Source organism: Setaria italica, chromosome I (genome assembly GCF_000263155.2).
Source record: "Setaria italica strain Yugu1 chromosome I, Setaria_italica_v2.0, whole genome shotgun sequence".
In the NCBI taxonomy this organism is placed as follows: Eukaryota; Viridiplantae; Streptophyta; class Magnoliopsida; order Poales; family Poaceae; genus Setaria; species Setaria italica.
This window is the reverse complement of record NC_028450.1, coordinates 38,893,599-38,908,601: the sequence shown is the minus strand read 5'-3', so window position 1 is coordinate 38,908,601 and position 15,003 is coordinate 38,893,599. Positions and strand designations below refer to the sequence as shown.

Here is a 15,003-nt window from a genome sequence, read left to right as displayed (position 1 = left end):
TCACTAACTTCCATGCCACTTTATCAATCAGTGGCTGAACCTCCACTCTTGTTAATTTTCTAAGGCTTAATGGCAGCCCCAAGTATTTGCATGGGAAACATTTGATCTGACAGGGGAAGCTTTCCATTACTGACTCCACATCCAATTCTTCATATTTGATAGGATACATAGCACTCTTTCTCAAATTTATCTTCAATCCTGATGCTCGGCCAAAAGCTTGAAATATTGTACTGATAACATCCATTTCCTGTCTAGCAGGGTTCACAAAGATAGCTGCATCATCTGCATATAGGCTACCTCTAAATCTTGCTATTCTTCCTTGGATTGGTGACAATAATTGCTCAGTCTTTGCCAATTCTAACAATTTTTGCAATGGTTGCAGGGTAGAATGAACAGCATAGGTGACAATGGGTCTCCTTGCCTAAGCCCAGTTCCGTGTCTGAACTTCTGTGCTTGAGCCCCACTCACTAACACTTTTGATGTTGTAGTGTGCAAGATGGATACCCATTCCCTCCACCTAATCCCAAATCCCATCTTCTCCAAGACCTCCATCAGATAGTCCCATCTGACACTATCAAAAGCTTTAGCAATGTCTAACTTTAGAAAAAGTGTAGATCATTTGCTTTGTGCATATCCCTAATGAAGTTCTGTGTGTACAAAAAATTGTCATGTATACTTCTCTTCCTGATAAAGGCACTATGATTTCATGACTCCAATTCAGTAAGTATTGTGGAAAGTCTTGTTGCAAGGAGCTTTGAGACTAGCTTAGCTATACTGCTTGTCAGACTGATGGGCCTGTAGTCTGTCACCCTTTGTGCTTCACTGTTCTTAGGAATCAGTACAATCTAGGCAATATTCAGTAGGTTAAAGTGTTGCCCATGTTGATTGTAGAAAAATTGTAGTGCGACCATGAGATCCATTTTTACGATGTCCCAGCATTTCTTGAAAAAAAATCCCAATGAATCCATCAGGGCCTGGTGCCTTTTCTAAATTTTGGTCCATAATAACTGCCTTGACCTCCTCCTCTATGAATTCCTCTTCTAAGGCTTGCAAGTTGTGGCTCTGGATGTTTAAAGCTATGGTTTCTTCTTGTCCAAGACTGTTCTTGAAATGTTGCAGGATGACTTCTTGTTTTTCTGCTTGTAGTTGGACCTTGCCTCTTGCTGTTTGCAGGGATTGTATGAAATTCTCTCTCCTCCTCCCATTGTCCCTTAGGTAAAAGAATTTTGAGTTGGCATCCCTAGTTTTGATGTAGTTGAGCCTTGACTGTTGCTTGAATCTTAGCTTTTCAATAGCAGCCATTGCTAGATATCTGTTTTTAAGGTCCCTTTTTAGTGACAATTCATCTTGGCTCAGGCTCCTGTGTTCTTGGACAACATCAAAGATCCATATAAGTTGCCTTACTGCCCTTAACAGAATCTTATTATTACCAATCAGTACTTTAGACCAGCTTGTCAGCCTTTTGGCTATTCTCTGCATTTTTGTGTGGAGCCTTAGAAAAGGGTTTTGGAGGGTTACAAGCTTATTCCATGCATCAGCAACCTCATTAGTGAACCCTCTAATCTTTGGCCAGAAAGCTTCAAATATGAACCCCTTATACTTTTTTATTGCACTCTCTGCAGTGATGACCATGGGACAATGATCAGACACCAAGGAAGATTCAGCTTGAAGCATAACATTGGGCAGCATACATTTCCAATTAATAGTGCAAAACACTCTGTCAATTTTTGTGTGTGTAACATTGTTGGTCCATGTATATCTTCTTCCTCTTAGATTTAGTTCTTTTAACTGCAGATCCTGAATGGCAGCCCTGAATGCTCCCATCATTCTTCTATTGATGTTGTTGTTACTCTTGTCTTCTGCTTGCAGGATCATGTTGAAGTCTCCCAATAGCAACCATCTGTCAACAATTTGACCTGGTATATTTCTAATTTCCTCTAAGAATTGCAACTTTGCATTATCCCCTTGAGGTCCATAGACCACTATTATCCACCACTTTACTGGAGTTGTTGTTGCCTCCAAGCATGCTATGACCGAATTATCTCTAAGAAAAAATTCTGTGATTTTGTAGTAGTCTTCATGTACTGCAAGTAGTATTCCTACTCTTGTGCTTTGTGCTGGCAAGTAAGCAAAGTTTTTGCTGAACTGCTGGCCCAGGCACTCAGTCACTAGTAGTTCAGTGATTTCTTCAAGCTTAGTCTCCTGGAGGCAAATGATTGTGTGTTGGTATCCTTGACAAGGTCTTTAACTACCTTCCTTCTTGCTTTCGCATTCAATCCTCTCACATTCCAATTTAGCACAACACAGTTCTGTTCATTCATGGAAAATAGAGTTGCTCAAGCCATGTGACCTCTGATGATGGTCGTGTCTCTGTTGTGTGAACCTTCTCATTTCCTTTGCAACTGTGAAGCTGGAGTTATTTTGCATGATCATGACACACACACATCTTCTCAGTGACTGGCACACCCCCACACCCCCCCACACACACCCAAACACACACACACACATCTATGGTTAAATTAGCAAGCCTCCCCCTCTAGCGCCAAGGCGACAAGGGGATCATCTCCCTACCTTTCAGTGAGCCTAAAAGTCTCTCTGAAATCAGCAACCACCCTGGCGTTCGGAGGATCCACAAATTGTTCTCTGAAATTTTTGTGATCATTGTCATCAGCTTGTTTTCCCTCTTTCAGAGTTCCACATTTCTTCATTAGCAAGACAGTTGCTTGCTCTTCTATGGTCATATTGATTTGTGGCCGCCCTGCTATTCTACTGCTTCATCTGATAGATTCAGATTCTTCCTTGTGATTAATCTCTGCATTCTCCTTTCCCTTTCTCTGTCTTGCATACTTCTTCTGGTTGTTTGCTTCTGATGCTTGTGGTGTTCCCAGAATGGGCTTGGAGATCTTCTTAGTGATTGGTGTATTCAAACCTGGCAGGGCTGTGCCCATGTTTGCTGTAGCACATCCGACAATGGCCGATTCGCGTTCATTAGCTGCTATAGCTATCTGGTGAGCGCTTTCCTGGCCATGAACCTAGTTTGTGCCATTCTCCATGCCCTTTTTGTTTTCTATGGACTCCATTTTCCTAATTTCTCTGTCATTCTGTTGAAGCTAAGACTGAAAATCTGCCATCTGAACCTGTGGGCCTTCTTGCGCTACCTGGGCTGCCATTGTCAATAGGCACTCTGACAGGGCTTCATTTCTTTTTTCCTTGGGGTGTCAAGGTGACCCATACCCTATTGTTGCACTAAGAGCCCTTTCGCCGTCCTGAGCCCAAAGCTGCCGGTCCTGCTGAGTACCCATCAATGCTGCTTCCTCTGCCATTGGGTCTGCTCTCGTGTTCTTTATATCCCTTTCATCAAAGAGCAAAGTCTGGTCCTGACCATCAGAAATTGACTTGCACAGCTTCTGCTCTAGTTCATTGCTATCCTGGACGGCTTCTCCGTTGAGAGTATTGTTCCCCGTCACGGGCTCTCCCCCACTCTGATGGCAACAGCCATAATTGTCGCGCCTGTCACCATGGCTGCTACTGCCTCCCGTGAGCCCTCCATCCTCCGCCAAATTCAAATTGTGCCAATTGGGCAGTGGGTGCTGCATCTGAGGCCGACCACGGGCCCCTCCGCCTCCCGGCGGCGACCTGTCATGGCAGCCCCCAAGCCTTTCTTGCACTAGAATACGGCGACGAACTACTCGATCATCAGGAACTCCATAATGCCAGCTGAATCGATGTTTAACTCACCATCCATCCTCATACCGGTCATCGGGCAGGCCACTAACAGCACTATGATAGCTCCTTTCTGTCGGACTACTTGGCAATGGTGAATAATCGAAAACCCGGTCCAGATGAATGGTCACTTCATAGTCTAACATCTCTGTTGGCCCGGTTCTTGTGGTTGGGAGCTCAACATCGCCAATCTGCCAGTAGTATTCCTCAGGATATGTGATAGGTTCAGCAATTTTCAGGGTTAATGTTTTGGCTAAACCATCCGGGTTAGAAGTCCATACCCATAGGCAGAGGCAATCTTGCTCTTTCTCAGTCTCATTGTCATTATCAAAATCTTCTATGAAAGTTGGAGCATTGAACAGTCTAGCTACAGTTTCAAGCTGCTGGGCATGTTTTGGAATTCCCTCTATGCAAACTCTTGCTCGGTAGTGGAGCTTAGATGCAGTGGCATTGACCTGACGCGTCCACGGCATGAGCCGAAGGGCGGTGCGTCCAGCAGCAAGGCCGCTAAGGCGTAGGGTCGCAGTGCGCTGCTCGGGGGTGGAGAATTGGAGCAGGAACGTCGATGTTGTCAAGCGCTTCACACCCAAGTCTTGCTCAGGGATGCAAAATTGCTGCAGGGCATCACGACACATGACTTGACTAGAGAGCTTTGCCCGGTCGTCGAGCTGCACGCCGACGAGCGCTATCAGAGACAACTGTCTCTCTTCCTCCCTTGCTGCCACGGAGCGCGGTACACAGACCGTGACATGGTCTGACCTTCTACTTGCCTCTCTAGGGATGAGCTCAGGCTCCATTTGAGCCCCAGGCGCTCTCCCCCTTGCAGCTGGTGGACGGCACGCGGAGTACGATGCTCGGTGGCGCGTTGTTTGTTCATAGTAGGATTTGGCAGTGGAGGCAGTAGCTTATGCAGCGGAGGCACCGGTGTTGGTTGTGGCATTGGTGCGGAGGGCCGGGAAAGCAACGACAGCGGGGCGGGGGGTAGGACAGGCGGCGACGGAGCTGGGAACAGAGGAAGCTGAAGCTGTGGAGCGGCAGCAGCGAGCCTTGTGTCCAAAACTCAGACACAAGATGCACCGTGGCGGATCCCGACAGTCACCAATGCAGTGGTCAGGTGCGAGGCAATTGAAGCACCGATTCCCTGCTTTGGCTTTGAGTAGTTGAAGCCAGTGCTTTGAGGTGCACGGCTTCGAGGCTTGAATGCTTCTCTCTCCCAGGCCGTCTTGAATGTGTCTCTGACCAGCGCCCAATCGGAGCCAGACCGAAGCAGCACGCTTCCTCGACGGCGTCCTCCTTCTCACTTCATGGAACCACCCGTGCTCGGCGTGATCTGACGGCACGCGTGGGAAACTTGGCTTGAATGTCCTAGGCTTGAGTAGGACGTCCTTGTACGATACCTTGTGTGAGCGCGGCCTGACCACCACTGAGGGAATCCGGCGAGGGGCCTCCTTTGCCGTGTCGCCGCTCATCTCGTCCTCGGATTCCAGCAGCCTTGTGTCTTCCGTCACCTTTGTGTCGCCTATTTTGGATGCGTTCGCGTTGATGCAACGAGAGCATGGGCTCTCATCCTCCGTCTCCGAGAAGTAGTGTAGGTCGAGGGCTTCCGCCGCAGGGAGTGAGGGAGACAGCAACCCATTATTTTGTCTGGTGGTTGGGTGTAGTTGTTGCGCTGCGGTGGGGCTGAGCCTTCGCCAGCAGGGTGCCGAGCGGCGGCGGCGGAGGGGTGCCAAGCGACGGTGGGGTGCCGAGCGGCGCTAGGTGCTCTCCCATCTCTCCCCTTCCCCGGGCACCTGTCTCGGTGCTTTCTCCACTTCAGTACTGGAAGTGTTCTCCGCCAGCTTTGCTCCCACCCTCCTTTTCCAGCCTGATGTTTTGGTCTGTTTTAAGCGACAAACTGGAAATACGTAGTTTCCAGGCTTTTCCATGCACTTGAAATACTGTTTCCCCATCGAAACAAAAATTCAGTTCCCTCAAAACAAATTCAGCTAGCTACATTAACCCCGTCGTAAATGCCCGTATCGGATCCAAAGACGTAGCCGATCTTCCCCTGAGCACCTACGGATTTCGCACGAAAACCATCCACTGCTCCGTAATTGCAAATCCAATCCGTTCTCGTACACGCTACGCAAGTTGCGCAGCCAGCAGCCAGCAGCCAGTACTGAATGCGCCAAACAACAGAAACAAATATGCGGCACGTACGTGCGCATCAAGTACCCTCGACACAGTGCTGAAACTGAAAGGAACATGTGGTTGCCTCGCACGCACCTCGCAGCTATCGTTCGTAGCTGCTTGCTCCAGCACGAATCGTCCTTTGCCTGTACTCCTCGCCCACCCGCTCAGCGTTATTGATTGGTCGATCTGCCTGTCGCTTTGCCTGAGCCGATCGAATCATGCAGATAGGAGTAGGTGATTAGTTGCTACTCCACCGGAATTTGCAGACGTCACAGTTAATACAGTATCCGTACTCGTAGCACCAGCAGATCATGAAGGATCCGTCGAATTGATGGCCAGCATTTGGGCGTTAACTGACGCCATCTGCCCTAAACTCTGCTCATTTCTTATTACCCACTGTCACAGCAGGCTCCACTTTTCGAATTTATGCCAAGCAGAGCAACAGACTCCCTCTGGATTCAGCAAGTCAGCATACAGTTACAGCATCGTCTTCTAAACAAAGTTTTCTTCTAGATGGGAGCTGCAGATCTTGGCAGACCTGATGGCAGAGACAGGCAGGTCAGCAAGTGACAGGAATGAACCCTGCCAGTCTGTGCCACTACCTGACCCCCAAAGCTAGGACCCAAAACTCCAAAAGGGCCAGACGGAAGTACTAAAAAAAAACCACAGTTTCAGTGCCACCACTTGATGGTTTTCGCGGAATGTCTCACCGGCATGGGGATCCTCACCTTCCTCGGCGCAGACTCCAAGGCCGGCCACGCTTGCTTCCCCAAAGCGTACTTACCCTTGCCCCCCCTGATTATCATACGGTTCTTGGCGTTTTTCTAAGCAAAGCCTTGGCTTCCCCAGCCCGCTGCGCTGATGATGCTCCCCGGCTGGCTGATGGGATGCGCTTGCCGCCCGGGTTCCCAAGATCGCCCCCACCATCCGCGGATCTCGGCTTGCCGCTAAGCCTGCTTGTTTATTGCAGCCATCAACGCTGGAACGTGACGTGCTCTCGACTGCTGGATCATGGCGCCCATCTCCCCCAATCATCAACCTGACTCTTTCTTCCACGTCTGCTCAACATTATTCTTCTTCTCATCTTTCATTTCCTATGCTCTCAACTACCACCATGCCAGAGTTTCCAAGCGCTCATCTTTCATCTTACTAACATCATTGCAATGCTATGTCGGCCTTTAATGTATAGTGTTCCTGGCCAGTAAAGCCACCATAATGTTGCATGAAAAAACTCTGCATAATCTTTATTTTTTTTATGTCAGTTCTTTTTCAGATGTCTGAAAAAAAAACACATTCTGACACTGAATACACTATTTAATTTGGACGACGATACACAGGTACCAGCTGCACAAAGAACCAGCGGAGTGATTTTTTTTTCCATATTGGGCTAGACCTAGACTAGCAACCGGCCAGAAAGGGGAAATTTGCTGTGGGACATCGTAGAAACGTGATATTTGCTAGCGGATATCGTTCAACACTAAATTTGCTAATGGACATTTGCTACTTTGTACATATTTTCTGTTAGACACTGAAGTAAATAAAATATTAATTTCTTGCATTGGACGAGAGAGAAAGAGGGAGTAAAGTCAGTTATACCCTTGCTAAAAAGGGTCCCGCAAGTCAGTTAGCATATGTTAGTTTCTGCATCTTGCGTTCTGCTGCCCTCTATTAGCTTCTGCACCTCACGACGTGGCCAGCGGGGCTGCGTGACTTATTGTGTAAATGGCTTGATGCCGCTTGCCATATCGGCATATCGCGCGCTTCCGCAGCACTGAAAGCCAGCGTCATGCGCATGCGTACACTCACCGCGCGCAGCGCAGCGCTGTGCGGGCACAGATTTAGCGGCTCCTCGGCTGTTCCCGGCTCGGAAGATGCAGCTGCTCTGCGATGCACATTGACTAGCACTACCACACGCTAACACGCACACGCTGTCGATGAAGCGCCGAAGCTGCTATCAATGGGCCGCTCCAGTTCGCCGGCATCCACCAGAGTCCAAAGGTAGGGAGCACCAGCGGGGGCAACGACAATGGCGGCGCTGGGACTGGCTCTGGCTCAGCCTCGCCCCCGGTGTTCCCCGGCAACGGCGCCGCGGGCTCACAGCTTGGAGTCTTCGTGGACGCGCGCCGACGCCGCTGCTGTTGTCGCAGCTATAGACGACATCACCCCGGGCCGAAGAACAAAAGAGCAGCGGACGAGATAGAAGATGAGGGAAACCTGACCTGCGGGGCCCACTCTAATAGGGTAAAATCGACTTTCCAGCCTCTTTCCTCCCACCGAAGAAAAAATAAATATTTTATTCACTTCGGTGTCCACCGCAAATAAGCACAAAGGACCAAGATTCAACGATGTTCACTGGCAAATATAAGTCTCTACGATGTCCCAGGGCAAATTTGCCTGGCCAGAAAACGTTGAGCCAGCCAGCCCATGGGCAGGGGCATCAAGGTAAACAGTGGTCCAGCATTAGAAAAGCCCCACTCCCTTCCAGTGCAAAGCCACCAAGCGGCCGGCAGTGCAGTGGCGCCGAATCAGAATCACCGTCTGCTGCTTCCCTGGCCTGGCCTTCCTAGTTTTCACCAACCTACTGAGCAGCCCAGATCCCGATGGCAGTAACATTCCTTGCTCTCCCCCCATCCCCACTTGCCACCCTGCCCACCACGTGCTCACATGATCCAAAGCCATCTCATCTCACCTCATCTCCCAGTAACATGTGTGCTGAACACTTGTTTAATTGCGGCGGTCACCACGCTAATCATGGTTCGCGGCTTACTCCAATCGCGATTTACTGCGTAACCCCGCCTTTTTAACTGCGCTGATGCCTGATGATGGCAGGCAGAGGTGACTTGCTTCCACTAGCTAGAGCGCGCGATCCGCCTCGGCGAGAGCCAGGGCCGCGCGCGGGGCCCACCTCGCCGTAACCTTCTTTCCACGGCACGCCATAGAAGCCTCCACTGCAGTTGGCCTGTCCTGGGATACAGTGGTAGATGCATGGACGGATCGATTATGCTGCGTGTACTACTGCTTCGTGTCAGATGCAGGTGATGGGGATAAAATTAATCTCGCCGAGATCGCTCGTGTGCGCTGTACGTCACCACAAGCCTATATAGCGAGGTAAAAAAAAAATTAACTTTGCAGATTTGTTACGAATTTGCGGGTTGACTTCTGGATCCATAGAAACGGATGGTAAATTTTCATTTTTCACCTTAGGCCGGTACGGTGAGGTTGATACGAAACGAAGTACTACGATCCAGATGGATGGAACATAGCGTGATGCGGAAGGATGATCAGGATTCAGGACCAGCAACGCAAAGGGAGAGGGAGGAGGACAATATCCACATGGGGGGTGGTTAACTCAGATAATAATCAGATTTGCAAGAAGGCAGCTAGCTGCTGTACAGTAAATTAAATTCCATCCGAAATACAGGAGAGCAATTACAGTAAGCGGATGATGATCTATAGGGGTCAAGATAACCTCTCTGAATAAACAGTAAATTAATACTACTGCGATTCTACATGTTACTCCAGGGAAAAGCAAGGCATGAACGAAAAACAGTTGAATGGTGGTTAGGCTATGATGCTTCTTCTTCTTCTTCTTTGGTTTCTCCTTTTTTCCGTTATTTTTTTGGGGCATCCTTTTCTTCTCTCTTTCTAGCTTCCGATCCCTTTGTACTAGCTGCACGCTCGCTTCAGATGCTGACCACCGGGGTCCACTCGAACCGGCCGCCGTCGAGGGGCACGCCGCGGACGACGTCGAAGTTGTACCTGCCCAAGGGGGGAGAGCGCAGTCGCGCACGTCAGATCATAGCACGCCGCCGGCCGAGGCAAGTCACGGCACACGCCACGAAGACGAGGAGAAATTTTGCGTGCGGTAAAAGCCAGTAACTTTACGCTGCATGCTACTAGTAGCACGCGGTAATTTTCTGGACGCGGGTAGCTTGACGACGACTACGAACTTACTTGGCAGCGAAGCGTTCGGCCTGCGCCTTCTCGGCCGCCGCGAAGAACTCCCTGATCTCGTCTGCCGGTGGCGTGATCAGCTGGGGAGCCGACGTTGTCGCCGGCGACGACCGGGCGTTCTTCTGGTCCGCCAGATCCGACTCCAGATCGCTGACCTCGCCTTGCGCCCGGCTCGATGGCGTCGTCTCCCTCCTGAATTTTCAGAAACAACGAGCGGAACGACGTCAGGAGCACGCCGGAAGGCATAATTCAACAGGACAGAAGCATAATTCAACAGGATTTGGGAGAAAACAAGGAGAATTCTCCCACCTCTCGCGGCCCGGGTCGTTCCCCGAGTTGCTTGTCGAGATCTCCAGGATGTGATCCCCGCCAGCCTGTAGAGCACCCAAACCAAAGCAAACCACGAAATTCAGCAACGGGAGGCGCTGGAGATCTCGAACCATTTCCGAATTTGAATTCTAGGGTTTCCCATCTCTCACCTCCGCAGTGTCGGAGCGGCAGGCAAGGCTCCTGTCCTGGCACCCGACGTCCACCGACGACGCCGTGCTGGAGCAACGGGAGAGCCCGGCCACGAGCGCCGCACCCTGGCCGGCAGCAACAGCCTCCGCCGGCACCGGAGCCCTCGGCGCCGAAGGCTGCTGTTGAGGCGGCGCCATGAACAACGTCCGGCTCCGCAGCTTGATGTAGCAGCTTCCGCCGTCCCCATCAGCGCCAGGCTCCCCCGCCGCCACGTTCGGTGGCGTCACCGCCTTCTTCCTCCTCGGGGCGACCTTCGCGACCCCGCCGGCCACCGCCGGCGCGGCGGCGGTCCGCGACCTCGTCCGGACGCCGACGACCTGCGTGACCTCGACGCCGGCGACCTCCTCGCCCGCGGCCCCCCTGCACTTCCTCATGTACTTCCCCATCTGACCACGCACGCCGCCGCCCTGGCCTTCCCTCGCTTCCCCCCCTTGGCCGCTTCCTCCTCTTTTTTTCCTCCCTCTCACGCCTGCGCGGCGCTGCCTGCGGCTGCCGCTTGCGCTTTGGATTCTCTCGACCCCCCGTCGGGCGGTCGCGTGCGCGTACAAATATAAGATGCCGCGGCCGCGGTGATGGGAAATGGGATCCGTATCCGACGGCCAGGATCGCCTCCCCCCTGACGGCGCCGTTAGCCGGATCTGGCCGTTGGGCGGCGGACGGGATGCGCCGCGCGGTGCCGGTCGCGTGCGGCCGGCCCCACCTGCCGCGGCCGGTACGCGGACCACGCGCCCGCGGGGAGGCGCGGCGGCGACGGGGTGCAGCCGGTGGGAACGGCGCGGCGCAGGCCCCCGAACGGAAACACAACGTAACGGAAGGAAGCTTCGGCGCCTGGCACGCGTATATTTACCAGATAGGCCCCCTCGTGCCTGCGGCCGACACGTGTGACGTGGCGGATCCGACGGTTGGCGTGCCGTGCCGTTGGGGGTGGGGTTCGGTGTGGGGTTTCAAATTCGAAATCCTAACGGCGAGGAGGAGCTGAACGGTGCCGCGTTTAACCGGCCGCACCGTACAATACATTCAGTTTTTATACGGAGAGAGACGTTGCGAAACTCGCGTTACAGGCTTTGTTCCCGTCGATAAAAACGTTACGGGGTACGAATAACGGGAGAGAGGGAAAAAAAGGAAAAGAAGTCAAGAAGACATGAACGTAACAGGCTCTGGTGCGATGCAGCCTTTACCTGAAGCACGAAAGAAACTTGGGCTAGGTGCTCTGCGGTTCTGGTCTGCGGCAGACGGAGCAGTACAGCAGTGGAGTAACTCTCGAAAGGTTCTCTCTGAAAAAGCGTGCTGTTTGGCACACAGCAGCAGGACGGGCCCGGTCCAGCGAACAGTGCAGGAGGCTGCCCCTGCACCTGCACCTGCTCTGCTGCAATCGTCTGCCGTACTACGCCTGTACGCCATGCGAATTGGGAACTGGAACGGTATCCCGGTGTCAAACTAGAGGTTTTGAATTCGAAGCAGAGTGCTATCAGATGGGCAGTGAGCAACGGAACATGCCCATGCAGGCACGCACCAGACTGTAAATGGCAAGTTAGCAGGGCGGCGAGGCAAGTTGGCCGGATTCGGGCGCTGATGCCCACCGGCCAGTCGGCCACCCCGTACAGATCCACGCAGGACGCGGCCGTCTGCCCGTGTCGCTTTTACCGGGCCGTGCTCTCCTTCCTCCTCGAAGTCCCAGACCCAGCAGCGCCTAGCCCGTCGGGTTCTAGATCGGACCTAGGTGCTTCATCGGAGTTTTTCTTCAATTACGTTCAGATTAGCCCTGAGTTCGCTAAAGTATACACGCGTGCGCATAAAGTGGTACTGCACGTTCCGGTGCTGCAGATGTTTAGTCCTCCCAATCTCTTCCATAAGTGTGTATATGGACACGCACGCGTGTGTGTGGTATGAATGTGGAATGCGTTACTTGTGTGCATCTTGTTGTTAAAAAAAAAGCAGCAGCCGGATCGATCGCAGTTTTAACAGTATTGGCAGGGCAGGGTCCCGTACCGTCCCGGATCAACCCGCGCGGACGGGAGCGCCGCGCGCAGAGGTGGTTACTGCTTGTCTCGCGCCCATTGGACGGGGCCCCCGCGCCACGCCGAGACGAGTCGGCTGAGCACATTCCGACGGGCTGCGGGCGTGCACGTGTGTCATCATGCCCGGCCCCGGCCGCGCTGGGCTTGGAGGTCTGCGGGGGTCGATGCGTGCATGGCTCCTTCAGGTTGGATGCGTTGTGTTGTACTCTTGCGTTTTTGCTGATCTTGGCGAGATCGACGGCAGGCACAGTAAGCTGATCATGCCGTTTTCCACGGTTTTCGCGGTGCAATGCACCGTCCGTATTGTTTTTGGCCGGGCGTTTGTGGTCCAAATGGGCACCCCAGCTATTGACAATTCTATTTCCACCTCTATTCCCATGTTATTGTTACGTCTGTACGGTGTATTGCTTGCAGTATCTTTGTCCAACCCTCTTTTTTTTTTACAAAAATCATTTTTTTCCAGAGTGCAGAAAAATAGCATCTAAGAAAAGGTCATTCGTTGACCACCCATGCGTATACATGCAAGGCAAGTTGTTTTCTTTTTTAGGACTGACGCTTGAGGGGAGTTGACGGGCATATATACCAGTGGTGGACAGCGACAGTACCTGACTCTTATCTGCCCTTGCTTGTACGCCCTCCAAGGAATGAAGACAAGAAAAGAATGTTGTATGCTATGCTCCAACCTCTGGTGTAGTGCAAGCCTTGGATTCTCTCCCTCCGTTGTGTTTTTATAAGATGGTATTTCGTCTCATAGTCCAAATGGATCCGATGCCCCTTACCACGTCACAAACGGACACCTCGCCATAGGATACACTAATAGCCGACGCATACGGATTGGGATCCGTTTGAATGAAAACAATGGACAAAAGGTAAAAAGACAGATTTCAGATTGGGCAGTCTGCGGACTAAACTTTCAACCACTGCATGTGTGAAGAAAACAAGGAGCAAATTAAAAGAAGATCTGCTAGTCACATGCATGGCTTCGATCTGACCAATCGAAGTTTTGTGCCGTCTTCTCGTGTATCATGTGGCTCACTAATCGCGACAAATGGTTCGATCCGAATCGCAGTTAAATTATCAAGTAACGCTATCATCTGATTGATGAGCTCCTCCCGTCAGAGAGAAAAAACAGAGCAGTAGTTGATGGAGTTATCCGGTAATAGGGAGGCTCCAGAATAGTACAGCCGATTTAATCCACGGTAATATTTTGGACAAAAGTAAGACCAAGCCATGAGTAAATTTACTTTCCTGCTGCCCTGCTGGAAGTAATCAGAGTATTAAACAGTAACAAAACTGACAACTGAAGCCAAGTAACATCAGACTATCAGAGTCAGGCAGGTCCTACTTATCCATTTCCAAATGACAGGAGCACACTAGCTGCGTCCAAGAAATATACCAGACCTGCAAAGCATATACCGGATCCTGCATCCAGGAATCTCAGAGGCACTACTGCTAAAGACACATTGACCATGCCTGTAGCAGTGCAGCCCAAACAATGCAGTGTCAATTAGAAGGATTAAAACAAACAAAAAAATCTGCAAGTTGAATAGCTGCTCTAATTAGAGAGATTGTTCTTTTGGCAGTCAGTAAGCCAGTAATTCCTATAGCTGACAAAAATTACACCGGTGGCAGAAAACAGTAGTAGGGGGGTACCAGGATCAGAGCTGAACAGATGTTACAGACTACAGAGGCGAGCAAACATCAATGAAAACCCGGCCTGAGCAGTCTGGCAGTAAGAACCTTCTCTTTTGGCCCTTGGCATCCCTTTCCCTGCGCTAGATGGTCCCTGGCGTTCTGTGCCTGAGCAGTCGCCCCAGCATCCATCCATGGGACGGGGGTCGGGTGCAACCCAACGCAACGGATCAGTCAGGGAAGGACAGGGACAGTGACAGTGGCGGAGCAGCGGCGCCACAGTGAATCGGCATGGGCTGGTGAAAGCGGATTGCATGGCATGGACGACGGGGTCCTGGCAGTTATTCGGGCGGTTTGTTCTTTTCCTATCCTGTATCCTCCCCGTGCCCCGGACCGCTCGTCGTACCCGCATCCTCCGATTGACAAACGCTGCTTGCCGTTTTCCGGAGGAATCCGATGCGATTGCTCTTGATGCCTCGGCTAGCTAAACCGCTAGTAGGAAGTAGCAGTAGAATCATCTGCTTCGCTGTCCATGCTTTGCTTCGCTGCAATCTTCTTGGACTCATGCAGGTCAATGTGGGTTGCAGGCAAGTTGAGCATGTAGATTTGCTTCAATGTAATGGCCTCTCAAATCAGGCAATCTTATCTCGAAACGGGTGGTTCACAGGAACTGCTCGTGCCGGTTCAGAAAATGGAAAAAGGGTATGGGGTCGCTCTCGTTTGCTTGGTGGAGACGTCGGCAGCGAGAGGAGTGGACCAGACGCGGAGACGGCGGTCGGTGTCAGTGATGGAAGGCGAGGGACACCCGCATGCACAGCTGATCGAATCCAGTAGCTAGCAGCAGCGGCGCGTGCCGCGGCGGCCCAGCGCGACCGCGGCCGTGGGAATCAACGGCATCCTTTCCAAGGGGTACTTGCCGCGCCGCTGTTGCGTTGCTTTCTGCTCCTGCTGCCGGTCGAGATCGACCCATGGATGGACCTCTGGC

The 15,003-nt window shown here is 51.8% G+C and overlaps 1 protein-coding gene across 1 annotated transcript; it reads right to left on the bottom strand.

Annotated features, from left to right (window-relative positions):
* Positions 1 to 9,229: 9,229 nt before the first annotated feature.
* On the bottom strand, positions 9,230 to 10,903 carry LOC101770743 (cyclin-dependent kinase inhibitor 1). Its single transcript, XM_004953952.2, has 4 exons — positions 10,329 to 10,903; positions 10,159 to 10,223; positions 9,850 to 10,041; positions 9,230 to 9,654 (listed from the first exon to the last, which is right to left on the bottom strand). Exons 1-4 carry the CDS (start codon positions 10,752 to 10,754, stop codon positions 9,579 to 9,581), a joined length of 759 nt encoding a protein of 252 aa, XP_004954009.1. The 5' UTR covers positions 10,755 to 10,903; the 3' UTR covers positions 9,230 to 9,578.
* Positions 10,904 to 15,003: the final 4,100 nt, after the last annotated feature.

Coding starts and splice junctions, on each gene's coding strand:
- LOC101770743 (XM_004953952.2), bottom strand. CDS start 10,754: ATGGGGAAGTACATGAGGAAGTGCAGGGGGGCCGCGGGCGAGGAGGTC. Junction 10,042..10,158: donor AACGACCCGGGCCGCGAGAG/GTGGGAGAATTC, acceptor CTGAAAATTCAG/GAGGGAGACGACGCCATCGA. Junction 9,655..9,849: donor GCCGAACGCTTCGCTGCCAA/GTAAGTTCGTAG, acceptor CCCCTTGGGCAG/GTACAACTTCGACGTCGTCC.